At 37.8% G+C, this 16,014-nt stretch overlaps 1 protein-coding gene across 11 annotated transcripts in view; it reads left to right on the forward strand.

The window, feature by feature from the left end:
* LOC105482661 (solute carrier family 44 member 5) overlaps positions 1-16,014 on the forward strand; it is a 531,652-nt gene that overhangs the window by 382,851 nt on the left and 132,787 nt on the right. For all 11 annotated transcript variants that reach the window (XM_071091064.1, XM_024793098.2, XM_071091035.1 and 8 more), the window contains one exon: positions 11,408-11,456. Coding sequence is in view for 9 of the 11 variants with exons in the window: in XM_071091035.1 (XP_070947136.1) it covers positions 11,408-11,456 (49 nt within the window). In the remaining 2 variants the exon portion in view is untranslated. The remainder of the gene's footprint in view (positions 1-11,407; positions 11,457-16,014) is intronic.

Here is a 16,014-nt window from a genome sequence, read left to right on the forward strand (position 1 = left end):
TTGATTTTTGTATCTGATGTAAGGTAATGTCCAACTTTATTTCTATTTTTCTTTACAGATATCCATTGTCCTACCACCATTCATTGAATAAAGTGTACACTTACTGATGATTTTTGTCTCTTTGATCAAAATATTGGATAAAATACTGAGAAAGTGTGTTACAATCTCTACCATGATTATGTCTCTTTCTCCTTGTAGTTCTACACATTCACATTTTGAACTTTGTTATTAAGTGCATATATTTAAAATTATTTCATCTTCCTAGTTAACTGAACCTTTATTATTTTGAAATGACCCTCTTTATTGCTATAGATTGGTTCAAAAGTAATTGTGGTTTTGCCATTCAAAGTATGGCAAAATTCGCAATTACTTTTGCACCAACCTAACAGTAGTATATTTTACTACAATTTTGATTTCCAGAGATCAACTTCAACTCATTCCTTTTGGTTAAAATTCACATGCTTTATCTTTTTCTTTCCTTTTGTTTCAACCTTTTTCTTTTTCTTTTTTTTGAGATGGAGTCTCACCCTGTCACACAGGCTGAAGTGCAATGGCACAATCTCGGCTCAATGCAACCTCCGCCTCCTGTATTCAAGCGATTCTCCTGCCTCAGTCTCCCAAGTAGCTTGGATTACAGGTGCATGCTACCATGCCTGGCTAATTTTTTGTATCTTTAGTAGAGACAGGGTTTCACCATGTTGGCCAGGCTGGTCTGGAACTCCTGACCTTGTAATCCACCCGCCTTGGCCTCCCAAAGTGCTGGGATTACAGGCGTGAGCCACCATGCCTGGCCTGTTTCAATCTTTTTCTAGCCTTTTTTTTTTGTGCATACATATAGCATATAGTTGGATTTTGTTTTTTATGTAGTATGACAATTTTATCTTTTACAGGCATATTTTGTCCCTTTGTGTTTAATGAAATTGTAAATAAACTTGAGCTTGTATATTTCTTAGCCTGCTTGGGCTGCTATAACATAATACTATATAGACTGGGTGGCTGAAACAGTAGACATTTATTTCTCACAGTTCTGGGATTACACGTATGAGCCACTGCCCCTCGCCCAGCAATTATTTTTTAATATTTTTCATCTCTTTATTTCTCTATGCTACATCTAAATAATTTATGTTGACTTACTTTCTAGTTTGCTAATTGTATTTTCAGCTATGTCTAATCCAATGTCAAATTTATCTACTGAGTTTTACATTTCATTTGTTGTGGCTTTCTTTTTTAGATTCAATTTGCTTCATTTTCAGATCTACTAGGTAACTTTTTAATAGTTCTTCACATTTATCTCCAAGTTTGTGTTTTATTTCTAAAAAATAGTAAATATAGTTGTTTTATAACCTAGGACTAATAATTTAAATATCTGAAGACTTTGTATATCTATTAATGTTAGCTAATGATCTAATTCTTTCTTGGTGTCTTGTTTCCTGATGTAGCTTTTTTTGTGTGAGCTGCATATTTTCTTTGGAAAACTATTTATGAGAACACATAGAATAAAAGTACATTGCAACAGAGGTCTTTTGTTTTTATCAATCTGTTAGTTTTCTAGGAGCACCTACAGATCGAATAGAGTTTAGATTACTTCACATATACTGCAAATTCAAATGAGGTGTTTTTCCTCATTTTTTTGCTTAGTGCCACCATTCTTAAGGATATGGTGGATTTAATCTGAGGGGATAGCTCTCTGAAGTTCCAACTGTATGGAGGGACAGTCTATTTGAGCCCTCATCTTGAACAGCCTCTGGATTATGTCTTCTGGCCCCCTTACTCATGGAATTTGCTAAGTTGATAAATATCTTTGAGGCTATAATGGCTTTAGTAGTATCTTTCTTTCTCTGGGTCCTCCTTTTTCCTGTATTTTGTCAGTATTTTCTTGTATTTTGTCTGATATTTTTCCACTATTTTGTCAATTTTATAGTGCTTTAAATATTCTTTAAGCTTTATATCTAAAATTTTTAGTGCTTAGAGAGAGAGAAAAAAATGGGGGGGGGGAGAGAGAGAGAAAGAGAGAGAGAAGGGAGCTTACAATCCTTTTGGAATTGAAGCTAGCAGGTATAGTTTTTCCTTGCAGATTTATCCTCACAGTTTTGTACTACTGGCATCATGGAAGAACATGAGGCAAATCCCTTTTCTTAAATACTAGGCTTTCCTTTTCTAGCCTTTCACTCTCTCTTCCAAATCTATGCAGAATATAAGAGAAGTAATCCCAAGGTTTTCTTTTGACAATTAGTTCACAATATGTTCAGTCTCTTTATGAAAAATCCATTTTGTTAGAAAAAATATTCACTGACATTTCTGCCTCACATATGGTCCACAGAATTTACAAGTATATAAAATCCAGGCTATTGTATCTTTGACTTTAGCCAGGGAGATAGGACTCCAAAAGAGGGTGAGATCAGCCCTAGGCATCTATTTCATATGATTGTCTTAATCTGTAACACACACACAATCACCACCACTCCCTTAGCCCTGGGAAAGAAGATCTCTCTCTCTCTCTCTCTCTCTCTCTCTCTCTCTACCTCAATAATAGCTTATGGTGGATAATACAATATGTTGTATGAGTCCCTGTTGTCTGCTGTTTCTCCTGTTTATCGTTCTAAGTGACTGGCCTGACCCATTGGTGAGAGATCATAGTTTACCACCATTTTTGCTCAATTACCCTGTAAATAGAAGCATCCATGTGATACAGATTCTAATAGAATACTCCACCTGTAGTTTTTATTTGGTAGATCATGATGCATTGTGCGTAGAAATTGTACACTAAAGCATGTTTTCTTTCCTACACTTTAGACCCAGGAATAGGGATTTTTTTCCAGTGATTAGTAATGTCTATCTTCTTGAGTTGTGGCAAAAGTCAGAGTTGATAAGCAGTTTAATTTTATTCTCATCAATAACCTGTGGGCGATATGAGGAAGCAGGAGAGATGTTATCACTAGCTACCAAACTGCTTTATGCATTTGTGATAAACTGACAAACTCTTGATGTTTTTCTTTAGTAGTATTTATTCTTAAGTTTAATAGAAAGTCTTTTACTTAGCTACAACTTTAAAGACAATTTTCCCCTTCTCTACAGAACTTAATTTTTATATTTATTTAATGATGAAAATTATCATTTTCCCCAATCTTTATTCATTTACCGTGCTGCTGCCTGAACTCCGCACTCAGAAAAGCAAGGTGAAGTCACTTATTTTATATTTAGCGCGAATGCATGTGCCGTTCGTTTTCCATCTTTAATTGTGAAGTTGTTATTTTTTTTCGGAGGTAGGGGAAAAGGGCCTGGCATGATAATGAACTGCATAACCTTTGAAACTAGAGGAAAATAAGGAGTTGTTTCAATGTAATTAGAGTACTTCATGGTTCTTTTTTTGAGTGATTCATGTCGAGCAATAAAATACAAATATAGCTAGAAAGAAATGTTAGAAAACCCAAGCTGATAACCTTCAAACTCAATTCATGTTCTTGTTTACTTCCAGACTTTCTTTTTAAATCAATATTGATTCAGAATTTATTTATTCTGAGATGTGTGATTATCCAATAATTCATGGCTGTTCTATAGCACAAATTCACTGCTTTGTCACACTAATCAAGAAAAATCATTTTTTCAAAAGTACATTTCAAATGCCCCCTAAACATCCATCCTTCAGCACTGCCTATAAAATCAGTCTGTTAAGAGGCAGCCTGAGTGCCTCTTAAAGAAGAGAGAAACACCTTCTTTTTAGGTGTTTCTTTTAGTTATTACCTCCAAGGTTATAACTGAATTGTTTATGATTTGTGTTCATATAGAGCAAATTATTTCAAATGATGATGCAAACTACTTAAAAACCATCCTAGTGATTCGGCAAATGTTTCTTAAAACAGGAGATTTGACATTCTTGGTAGAATATAAGGTGATTTATCATCTCATATGTTTAGGAAGTTACTCAGACTGGGAGAAAAACAGCCATCATAGGTCATGATACCACTGTATTGTTTGGTTTGAAATCAGTGCTGAAGGAATCTCATTTGCATTTCCATTAATCATGCCATGTCCAATGTGGGGTCATGTTTCTGCCTGAGATGAGTTTCTGGAATGCTCATCATTTTCTGCATGAGGCATTGTCATCATTAGGTGATGAAGCAGGGTACCATGCCCTTTCTTTCACCCCCAACAAATGTATTCCTCTGTAATGCTTCTTGAATTACCTCATCCTCTTTCAGAGCTACAGCCTCAGTCAGGCATCTACCATCTTATGTCTGAAATACAACAGTCATTTCCTCATTGATTCATCTGCCTTAACTTTCTTATTTCCTCTGCATCAAATATATAAACACATAACAATTAGGTCGCTTATTCAGAAGACTTTGGGGACAGTGTAAGTCCTCCTCCAACTCCTGATAATGTGCTTAATTCTTCTACCTGCTGTCATATCTTGTCCCCCAGGCATAGCTCTTTGTTACAGCTCAGCATGTGCTGTTGTCTAGCTTTCACACATGACACATTCTTTCCTCTAAGTATGGTTAAAATTTCTCTCCTAAAAGTTATTCCATAACCATCACACCCAGCTTAGTCACTGAAATCCTTCTAGAATTATTGGTATTATTTGTAGCCAATGTGTCAATTCAACAAGTTGGTTTGTACTGATTCTACACTGATCACTTTCGTTATGTGGATAATTTACATTTTACTGTTTCCCATGTTAGTTGGTCTCCTCCAAAGACAGAAATTGTTTCCAAACTTTATTCCCCTCCGCTATCTATCATTTTATGGATGACAAAACGGAAGGTTAGAGGGGCAAAAAGTAATTCTCCCAAGATCATACTGCTTATAGATGATAGAAATAACATTTTATACCAGTTAATTTGATACCCAATTTTTATTCACTAGTGTGGGATACTTTCTCCCTTATTTCCTTTGTTAGCTGCTACTTGCCTTAACATTACAATCAGATACTGAATTCGTGTTGGTGATAAGGGGAATAATTTGTCACATCAGTGCACTTCTAGGAGTGTATTAACTTCCTTTAATCTAAGTTGAAATTTATCTAAAGTGATTTGCTGGTGACTGACAAGATTGATCCTCTAGTTGCATTTTCTTTTCTTTTTTTTTTTTTTTTGAGACGGAGTCTCGCTCTGTCGCCCAGGCTGGAGTGCAGTGGCCGGATCTCAGCTCACTGCAAGCTCCGCCTCCCGGGTTTACGCCATTCTCCTGCCTCAGCCTCCCGAGTAGCTGGGACTACAGGCGCCCGCCACCTCGCCCGGCTAGTTTTTTTTTTTTGTATTTTTTAGTAGAGACGAGGTTTCACCGTGTTAGCCGTGGGTCTCGATCTCCTGACCTCATGATCCGCCCGTCTCGGCCTCCCCGTATTTTCATAATCTAAATTAATTATACAAGATATCAAAATTACATTGACATTCTTTTAAAACTTATTTTGTAAATATTGAATGCCTGCGATGTGTACAACAGGCACTAATGTAGGTAACAGGAACAGAGAAATAACCAAGATCTGATTTCTACCTTAGAGAAACTATGTAGTAATCCAGTAGGATAAATAGTCATATGTATTAGCTTCCTATTGCTGTGGTAATGAATTACCACAAACTTGTGGCTTAGAAAAACACAAATTTATTATCTTACATTTCTAGAGGTTAGAAGTCCAAAATACATCTCAATGAGCTAAAATCAAGGCATTAGCAGGATATCCAGGGGAAATCCATTTTCTTACTTTTCCCAGGTTCTAGAAGCTTCTGTATTCCTTGGCTCGTGACTCTCTTACATCTTTAAAGCCAGAAATGGCCAGTTGAGTTTTTCTAACATTGCATCATTCCAATCTTGTTTCTGTTGTCATCTTTCCTTCTTTGACTCATCTGCTTCCCTCTTCCCTATATAAGCACCCTTGTGATCACGCTGGGCTCACCCAGATAATCCAGGCTAATCTCACCATCTCATGGTCCTTAATTTATTCACATCTGCAAACTCCCTTTCCTTATATTAGGTAACATATTTACAGGGTCCAGGGATTAGGATGTGAACATATTTGGGAGGCCATTATTCTATCTACCACAACATGTAAACAGATAACCTGTAATACAGTGTCGTAAGCACAACAATACAAATGGAATTACTGTGTCTCAGAGATTAATGGAATTAGCTGCTTTGGAATGGAATTCCTTGAAAGTTCTCAGGATTGATCTCCTGTCAAAGTGGGTAGAATTAACTTTGGCCCACTTTGGCACGGTGGCCAGTAGAATGTTTTTTTTCTTGTCCTTCTTGAGAATCAGTAGCAAGTTTGTGAGGGGAAGTGTAGGCCTCCTTTAGCCATCACCAAGGGAATAAGGAAGAGAAAGTCACACTACTCAGAGGGAACAGAATATGAAAAGGGGGGAACTATAAATAGTACAGAATTGCATAAGACCAAGTTCAAAGAGGGGCATTATAAGAAATACGGCTGGTGAGATGAGCCATATCATAAAAAGCCATGTGTGTTGGGCTAAGAAGTGGAAATATCATCCTGTAAGAAATGGCAAAGAACATGATTCCTTATTATTTGGTGAGACTTAGAGGAAAACAGAACCCTTTCTTTGAATGAAATGACAGGCCCTCTTTTATAGACATACTATAAAGCATATTTTAAAAATAAAATAAAACACATGCATATTTATTCACAATTCTCTGCTGGCTATTGTTATATATTAAAGTCTTAATTTTGTACTGCTCCATTTTTCCATGTTCACTGGAAAGTTATCTGACCTGCTTACTCATAGTAGGTCTCTTTTAAATTCTAGAACATGTATTCATCCCACCTTAGTTACTTTTTTGCTCTCTGAATTAATATTAGGTTCTCAGAAGGAGAATATTCCTGCAGGAATAAAATCAAATGTTTTGGATTTTTACTTTTTACAGCTTATCAGTGGTAGTTATATTGTCATTTTCTTTGAGAAACAGATTACTTTTAAAGAAAAGAGACTTTCTAAGCATGACTGGCTGCTTTATGTTGCCATTTGCTTTCAATGTAGCCATGTGAAATCTGCACCTATGAATTGAATTAATTACCTGAACTATTTTCCTTAATCTTCATAAATTATTTCTGGTTCAGAAATTGCATTGTATGGTTGCAATAGCAACTGTTAACCACAACAACAAATGTGTAGCTGTCTTTTATAAATGTTTTCCAATGACTCTAAATTTACTGTTGTAAGACAATAAATTTGGTGATCAGAAAGTCAAATGACTTAAGAAGCTTATAAAATATTATATAATTTTAGGTTTTTTTTTCTTTAAGTGAGAAATATGAATTGCATTTGAGGAGCTAAGCCACATGACAGGGAGCCACTGTGGCTTTTTTCATTTAGCTGGCCCCTCAGTCTATTTATTCCAGAGATTCAATTAGAGTACTGAGGGCCCCCATAAAAGCACTGCCCTCTATTGATTTGCAGGATATAAAAAATTTGCATGACAATACAAATTCTGCTGGCACATGGGGGCAGGGTGAAGTAATCACTTTCCAGCTGTCATTACTATACAGAATCAGCTCAATCTTATCATCTGACTGTGGTTTTAGTGTATTTTCAACTGAAATATGAAGCAGCCAGGATTTACAATCTGAAAGTGTCAGCTTTTCTGGCAGATTCAACAATGGCATTTCATTTACACTGCAATCCACTTTCTCTCTTGGTGAGGTACAAATCACAGAAAAATTGGAAGCCGGCCTAAATACTTTTAAGCTGGTTTTGCCTAACCTTAATGTAAACAGCAAATAATTACAAAATCAATATGAGTTATTAACCCCTTTAAACCTGTCTTCTCCTTACTCATCTGTGGAATTTCTTTAAAATGACCAATGAGCAACTTACTGCTAAATGGCTCAGCACAGGCTTTGGCATTGGACAGTCTGCCTTTCAATGCCACCTCTGCCTCTTGTTAGCTGGGTGAGCTAGGGAAAATTATCTCACCCTTCTGTACCCAAACTTCCTATTTGTAAAATAGAATAATAATAATGGCATATTTTAGTACATTGAAATGGCATGAATTTTTGGAAACATTAAATGACATAATAAATACACTAGGGCTATTCCACTGCACTGCTCAGAGAAGTACAATGTGTTCTATGTGGAATTGTGCAAGATGGCAGACCTATGTGTAAAGCACTTAGAGTAGTCCCTGGTACAAATAAAATTAAGACACATGCACACATATGTTTATTGCAGCACTATTCACAATAGCAAAGACTTGGAATCAACCCAAATGTCCATCAGTGACAGACTGGATTAAGAAAATGTGGCACATATACACCATGGAATACTATGCAGCCATAAAAAAGGATGAGTTTGTGTCCTATGTAGGGACATGGATGCAGCTGGAAACCATCATTCTCAGCAAACTATCGCAAGAACAGAAAACCAAACACCGCATGTTCTCACTCATAGGTGGGAACTGAACAATGAGATCACTTGGACTCGGGAAGGAGAACATCACACACCGGGGCCTATCACGGGGAGGGGGGAGTGGGGAGGGATTGCATTGGGAGTTATACCGGATGTAAATGACGAGTTGATGGGTGCTGACGAGTTGGTGGGTGCAGCACACCAACATGGCACAAGTATACATATGTAACAAACCTGCATGTTATGCACATGTACCCTAGAACTTAAAGTATAATAAAAAATAAAAAATATTAAAAAAAGAATAAATTTTATAGAATTTATGATCTTTCCTTTTTCTTAAAATACTTTGACTTTCTTGAATGTCTGTGTCTCTTCCTAAAACTCTGTCACTGGCTCCTCACATCTAATGGTAGTGTTTCCCAAAACTCATACACATCATGATGACCTACTTTTCTCCTCATTTTCTCCATTAGGTTGGTCTGTTAAGTAGAACTAGACATAATGACAGTGTGTAAACAGGGATGTAGTTATACAATTGAGATGAAAATCAAATAGCTTAATGGTTCCCAAATCTGCCTGTGCATCAGAGTCAGTTAGTGGGTCATTTAAAAATACAGATTCTCAGGCCCATTCCTCAGATCTATGGAATTGGAATATTTGATATGGGGGATTGTTGGAATCTTGTACCCCTAAAAGTTTTTGAGCTATTTCAGCTATTCAGACAGATTTGGTAACTGAAATCTAGAACCAGGAATGTTGCAAATATTAATGTTCAAAATCAGAGTGAAAGATTCAAGTCAAAGAGCACAGGGTCAAAGAGCTCTGGCATGAGCAGAAAATGAAGTCAAAGTTGAGTGTTAGGAGCTTGTGAAACCTGTTCATTCATGACCCGCCCTGTGCCCCACAGCATTCTCTATCATAGCTCTCACTGCACAGTGTTGAAATGTTTCCAGCTTATGTTTCTTTTCTTTCCTTCCTTTTCTCCTTCCTTCCTTCCTTCCTTCCTTTCTTCCTTCCTTTCTTTCTTCCTTCCTTCCTTCCTTCCTTCCTTTCTCTCTCGTTCCTTCTTTCTTTTTTTCTTTCTTTTTTCTTCCTTTTTTCCTTTCTCTTTTTCTTTCTTTCTCTCTTTCTTTTCTTTCTTTCTCTCTCTCTTTCTTTCTCTCATCTGTCTTGCTCTCTCACCCAAGCTGGGGTACAGTGGCACAATCTCAGCTCACTGCAATGTCCACCTCCTGGGTTCAAGGAATTCTCATGCCTCAACCTTTGGAATAACTAGGACTACAGGTGTGCACCATCACGCCCAGCTAATTTGAGGTTTTGCCATGTTGCCCAGGCTGGTCTGGAACTCCTGGCCTCAAGCAGTCCACCAGCCTTGGCTTTTCAAAGTGCTAGGATTATAGGTGTTAGCCACCCATGTCCAGCCCTCTTGAGCTTATATTTCTTATTCAAGTATGAGATTCATAAAGGCAGACTTAGTCTGAAAAATTCCTTTTCATATCCTCACACCACGTGTTCATGGCAAGGATCCAAAAAATGTTGTTAAAATGAATTGTTAAAATGTAAGCCGAGAGAGCGAATTGTTAATAGGACTCTTTGGCTCTTTTGTTACATATAAACAATCTGAACTAGTTAAAAGTGAGAAAAGGGAACACAGTTTGAGACTGTAAGGTGTCTCATGAAACTCAACTCTGAGCTTCAGGTAAGAACTAGACCACAAGATAAAGGCTGTTAGGACCATCATCTCTGTTTCTCTTTGAACATTTACTTCAATAACTTCTTTCTGAAAGCCAGATTTCTCTGCTTCTCTTGTTTTCGAGGTTTATATTTTGCAGTTCGTCTTCCACTGAGAATAACTCATTGTCTATTCTAATTCTAAATTCCTGGGACTGAGAATCTGACTGGCCCAGCTTGGATCCAATATCTAAACCAGATCCAGTTGGCCATGGCCAGAAAACAGGCACAAAGAAGAAATGTCATGACTAAAGACCCACTCCTGTGGATTGGGGGACAGAGGGATGGTCAGTGCTCAGATAAAGTAGACTTAAACACTTTTAATATTATCTGTTGCAGTGAAGCAGAGTCAGATAAGCTGTCCAAAAAAGAGAAGCAGACAGTGTGCTAGAGAACTTGGCACTGAAGTACATATCAACTGTCTCAAACAGGAAAATTTTATATTTTATTCAGGACCAGACCTTTTTACAGGGACAAATCCCTAGAGGAACACGTGGGAGTGCTTAGGTTGTAGGAGAAGAGTCAAGAGTTTGGGGACTGCAAAGTGCACACCTTTGGCCAGGAAAGACTTTACATAACTTGTTACTGGGTCTGCCCACACAGTACATGCAGGGAGAAAAAAGCCATTCCATGTGTACTTTTACTGTTTAAAGAAAAGGGTAATATATCACAATCATAATGCAGCAGAGTGACAAGGGCACCTTCCCAGATGGCATGAAGTCTGCCAGTAGATTGAAAAAACTGAAATAAAAATGTTTCTATAACAGAACATTAATTTTTATGTACCATACAGCCAACATGATAGAGACAGACAGTAACTAGTATTTGAACTTCTCGAAGGAAGGCCTAATCTACTGAGAGGAATGGGAGAGCTGGGATAAGGAGGCATCTCATATTGAACTGTGCACCTCATAAGTCCTCAGCAACACTTGGTGATGGAAGATGGTAAAATTGTTTTGCAGACCATAAAGGCTTCAAGTTTTGCTATCCTGGATATAATCTTTAATGTTGGTGCTCAGTATGGTGGGAGGATATATTCTCCAGGTGTATGGAACAGTATGGTGGGAGGATACATTCACCAGGTGTATGGAATATGTTCCTTAACCACTCTTCCCAGTCCTCCTTCTAAGCTGGAGAGAGGAGAAAGAATTGACAACCATAACCAAGACATACTTATGTTTCATCAAACCAAAGTATGAATTCATCACTGCACTGAGCAGTGGACTAACCAATATGTAGATTTTTTAAATTAATATTTTATATTAATTTATTTGCTGGCTTATATGCTTAAAAGGTCTTTGTTTTAAATGCAGGTGATCCAAGGACATATGACCCAGATTTCACGGGGCCTGTTTCCAACAGGTAAGCAATTATTTTGGGGGGAATATGCTTTTTTAAAACATACACAGAAAGCTTTGGGGGATGGGGGAGGTACTATTTTCCAATCAATGGAGAATTATGTCTACTGTGAGGGGACAATGACTTATTTCTGCCTAAATGTCACCTTATTTACACAGGGAAAGTACAGAGAATAAATCTTTCCGTGAGTCATGAATATCTTCTCCCGTTAGCAAATGAACTGCCTTACATTATTAAACTAAGTGTTTGTACTTTTCAAAAAGAGAAGTGAAAAAAATGCTTTATGAGATTAAACCACTTTGTAGAGAAGCAAACTCATTCAAGCAGTTGTTTTATGCACCTGTTTACTCTGGGACTTACCAATGCAAATGCAGAGTTGCCATGCCATGCAGAGTTCTATGCCAAGTATTTGTGCCGCTCAGCTTCCAAGATCAGGGTGCTTTCTCAGAGGCAGTCATTCACCAGTGCATCGTGTGCACTTTAGGATAGTTTAAAATGCTCTAGGGAAATATGTGCTCGTCTCAGCTGGTGCTTCCTCCCCTCTCCAAGGTTCTGTGCCATTTTTAAATTAGCCAGCAATTCATAGTCCTCTTATTATTTATTTTAGCCTCTATTTGCAAGCTTTTTGCTAATCACAAAGGGGATTGTGGGGTAAAATGGCTACATATGGAGGGAAGACTACACAGTTGGTGGCTGTTTTTTGCTTAACTTTGATTTCTGGCAGTTGTATGTCATAATGAACCGTGATGTGAACTAGCGATCAGCATGCTCATTTGCATGTGCCAACCATCAGTATGTACATTAGCATTTACTGTTATGTCCCTGTAATGGCCCAGCTTTAAAAAGATGTATATTCAGTTTGTTCTAATTTTGTGAAAAAAAAAAAACAAGTCATTTGTTTCAGGTTACTCATTTAAAGGCATACTTAGAATAAAGGTGCCTTCTTTAAAATGAGTCCAAAATCTCTCCATTCTCTCCATGGTAACACCATGAATACATTTTGTTGTCTAGTATACAAACAGCCTCATTCAGTGTGGTGGCTACTTTTACTATCATTACATCCATTTTACAATAACTTATTTGTAAGCATCAAATATAGCCTATTGACTTCAAGGAAACTTCAGGTATAAATCAGATTCAGCAGTAATAATAATTATAATAAATAGGCTGACACATTTAGAAAGAGGAAATACAGATTACAGGTTTCTAGGCCATAGATAAAAAAGCGGAATTAGGCCTGGCTGGTTTTAGGTGTAGTAAAAGAGGTGAGATCTCCTGTCTTCCATTATGTAGAATTTAATGATGGAACCGAGTAGTTCAGGTAAAGTCTAAATGACTGTGATCATCACTGTGAGGAAAGTAATTTATTTTTACCTGGGGCCTTTTGTGATGTCTCCGGTACCACAAAGACCTTCAAAGGTGAACTGGTCATTCTGTGGGCATACCTTCCTCTGCCTTCAATCCAAGAACAGAGGAGAGCATTGTAAAATCGTGGGGGCATAACTACAGGAAGACGTAGTTGGCCCATTTGTAACTTTTCCGGCAGCAGGGTTCTATACTGCCCTTACTGGGAAAATAATCGGGGTGCTTAAGGAGCAAGTAAGAAGCCCCCAATTCTCCATATTGCCTTTAGCAGCAGGACTGGCTTTAATAACACCTTGTGCTTACATCATACAGCTCTCCTGAAAAATCCAAAATGTTATTGGATAATCAGACAGACCCTCCAGCATTCTCTGCTTGTCAGTCCACTATGTTCTGTTTTCTTCTCTCAGTTCACAAGGGCAGTATTTTGTGCCTAGTCACCACACAACTGTATTTGTTTTGAGAAAAGATGAAGGGGTAATAGTCATGCATAGGAGAGGTGAACTCAGTGTCTCATTTGTTCTCATCTACCAAGAACTGGGTGTATGAGAACTATTGTCCAATAATCAAGGAAAGATGATTTTGATAGTTTAAGGTGTTTCCCCAGGCCCTTTTCACAAAGTAGATATTCAGGCCCCAAGATTTCTCCCTGATATTCAACAGAATCAAAAAATGATTGATTAGTTAAAAAGGTATTCAGAATTACCCTTGGCATTAGACATTGGAAATGAATACGTGTAGAAAACTAAGAAATAAAAGCTTTCTGATAAGATGCTACATGAGAAATTCATCTCATAATGTAGACCTAACTAAATTTTATTTAATGAAGAATTGGTATGCTTTCTTCTGTTAGGTAAGAACCATGTAATCCACTGTTTCTCTTCCTGTACTGCCTTGTAGGAAGCCTGCTGATAAGCCCACTTATTTTTGAGGATAAGAACATCCCATCTTTGTGTTATTACCGACTAGTGTAATTCTTCTGATAGAGTTAGGGGTACTATACACATTTATTTAAGGAGTGAAGGAAAGAAAACAAGAATGGGAAGGAAGCAGTGTGACATAGAATCCAGGGATAAATACAAGGATGAACTTCAAAGGAGGCTGAGTAACGGCTATAGCATTATCACACTTGACACAAAATAGTCAGCATGTGTAAGTGAGGCTTCACTTATGGGTTTAAACTTTACGACTTCTAAGTCTTTATTTAAAGTTCTTGCTAAGATGCTATCAGAACCCTCTACCATTTTCAGATGCCACTGGTGTGATATTGGGTTCATGTTCCTAAACAAGATACTCTGCTAACAGGAAAGTAGTAGCAGAGTTCTCTGAGCTATTTGCATTACTAGGTATCATGGAATACACCTCATACTATTTCTCAAGTCAATTAGTTTGTATAAAGTGTCTACAGGGGGCATGACACTGCATATGATGTGGATCTAAGTATGCTGTGTCAAGGGAGGTCAAAGATTTACAGGTCCCTCATACAAAAAGTTCAGCCTATTCTGTTTATCTCTCTTTTTATGTTAGGGCAAAGTCATTAAAATGTTATGACCATTTACTTGACCTGTGATCCAAGTCTAGGAAAATAAAGTCCAAATTGCTACAGTTGGCATCCTGTAATAAAGGCCACATGTTATCATCTCGGGTTTTAGAGATGGAGTTTGTTTCATTTTGTTTTAAATAGAATAACTATCCTGAAAAAAGGATGCAATTTTAAAGAATGCTGATATTTTCAAGCATAACTATGAAAGAAATAATCATATGCTGGCCAGGCACGGTGGCTCATGCCTATAAACCCAGCACTTTGGGAGGCCAAGGCTGGCAGATCAGTTGAGGCCGGGAGTTTGAAACCAGCCTGGCCAACATGGTGAAACCCCGTCTCCACTAAAAATACCAAAATTAGCTGGGTGTGGTGGTGCATGCCTGTAATCCCACCTATTCAGGAGACTGAGGCAGGAGAATCTCTTGAACCCAGGAGGCAGAGGTTGCAGTGAGTTGAGATCGTGCCACTGCACTCCAGTCTGGGCAACAGAGAAAGACTCTGTCTCAATAATAATAGTAATAATAATAACCATACTTTTAACAAACAGAATGTCATCCAAGGAATAGGTGCCATAACCAGTGGTATACTAAGAAAAACTGAAAAGCTAGACCTCATTATTAATTACTCACACAAATATTGAATCCACATCTCTGTCCTCCAAGGAAAATTACACACCAGATGACAAGATCCCACATGCATATGATAAGCTAAAGAGCAAGCACAAGTAGCATGGGCTGTGCACCAAATGTGTGGTTCACAGCAACAGGGGAGGAAGGGCACTCTGAGGCTGGGGTCAGAGGCGCTGATTCCTGGGCAGGGTCACAGAGAAAGGAAGACTACTAATTTATGGGAAGCACTTTTCCAAACTTAGGAATTTGGAAGATAGCACTGCTTTCTAAGGGTTAAACTAGAAATTAACATATAATTAAAGTAGAGATGTAGGTAGTTACCATAATGAGGCCTGTAAGGCTTCTGGTCCAGCAAGTCTTGATGATAAATTTATTCAATCTATTATCATATTTAAAGAGAAGTACAAATGATGATCAAACAACTCTGTCCATCCAAGAACTCTCCAGATTAGGGCACCTAAGCCAAATTGATACAAGGATCCTATGTAAGGATCCTGCTCTCTTGACCACAGGCTAGCAGAGCTGGATGCCATCAAGCATTCTATTCATGTAATTCCCCTTGTTCTGACTCCACACTCATCAAGCAACCTTTTGATAATTAGGTTTTTCATTTAGTTTGCCTACCGGGAGGAATGAACTGGTCAGGGCAACATGAACATCAGTTCGGCTCAGCAATTAAATTTCTCAATGTAAATTATTTCATTGGCATTCTGATTTTAGACATCAGTCTCTTGTGAGCTTTTTTAGTGCCAGTCATCACTCCTGAGTTGGAGTAATTCTAGGGCATGACAAAATCAATATTCAGACCCTGCAGAAATGTACATAACTGGTTTGGCTCAGCAGAGTTTATTCAAGGGTTTAGAGAACTCAGAGACTGTTTAGGCAGATATGTTAAGACAAAATTATGTAGGGCTTTGAATACCATGCTAAAGCATTTGGAGCTGATTCTCAGGCAGTGGCAACTCATTGGAGAAATTAGTATTGGGGGAGTGGTGTGACATGATCAAAACTGTTAGTCACAGGTCTG

Source organism: Macaca nemestrina, chromosome 1, assembly GCF_043159975.1.
Source record: "Macaca nemestrina isolate mMacNem1 chromosome 1, mMacNem.hap1, whole genome shotgun sequence".
NCBI lineage: Eukaryota > Metazoa > Chordata > Mammalia > Primates > Cercopithecidae > Macaca > Macaca nemestrina.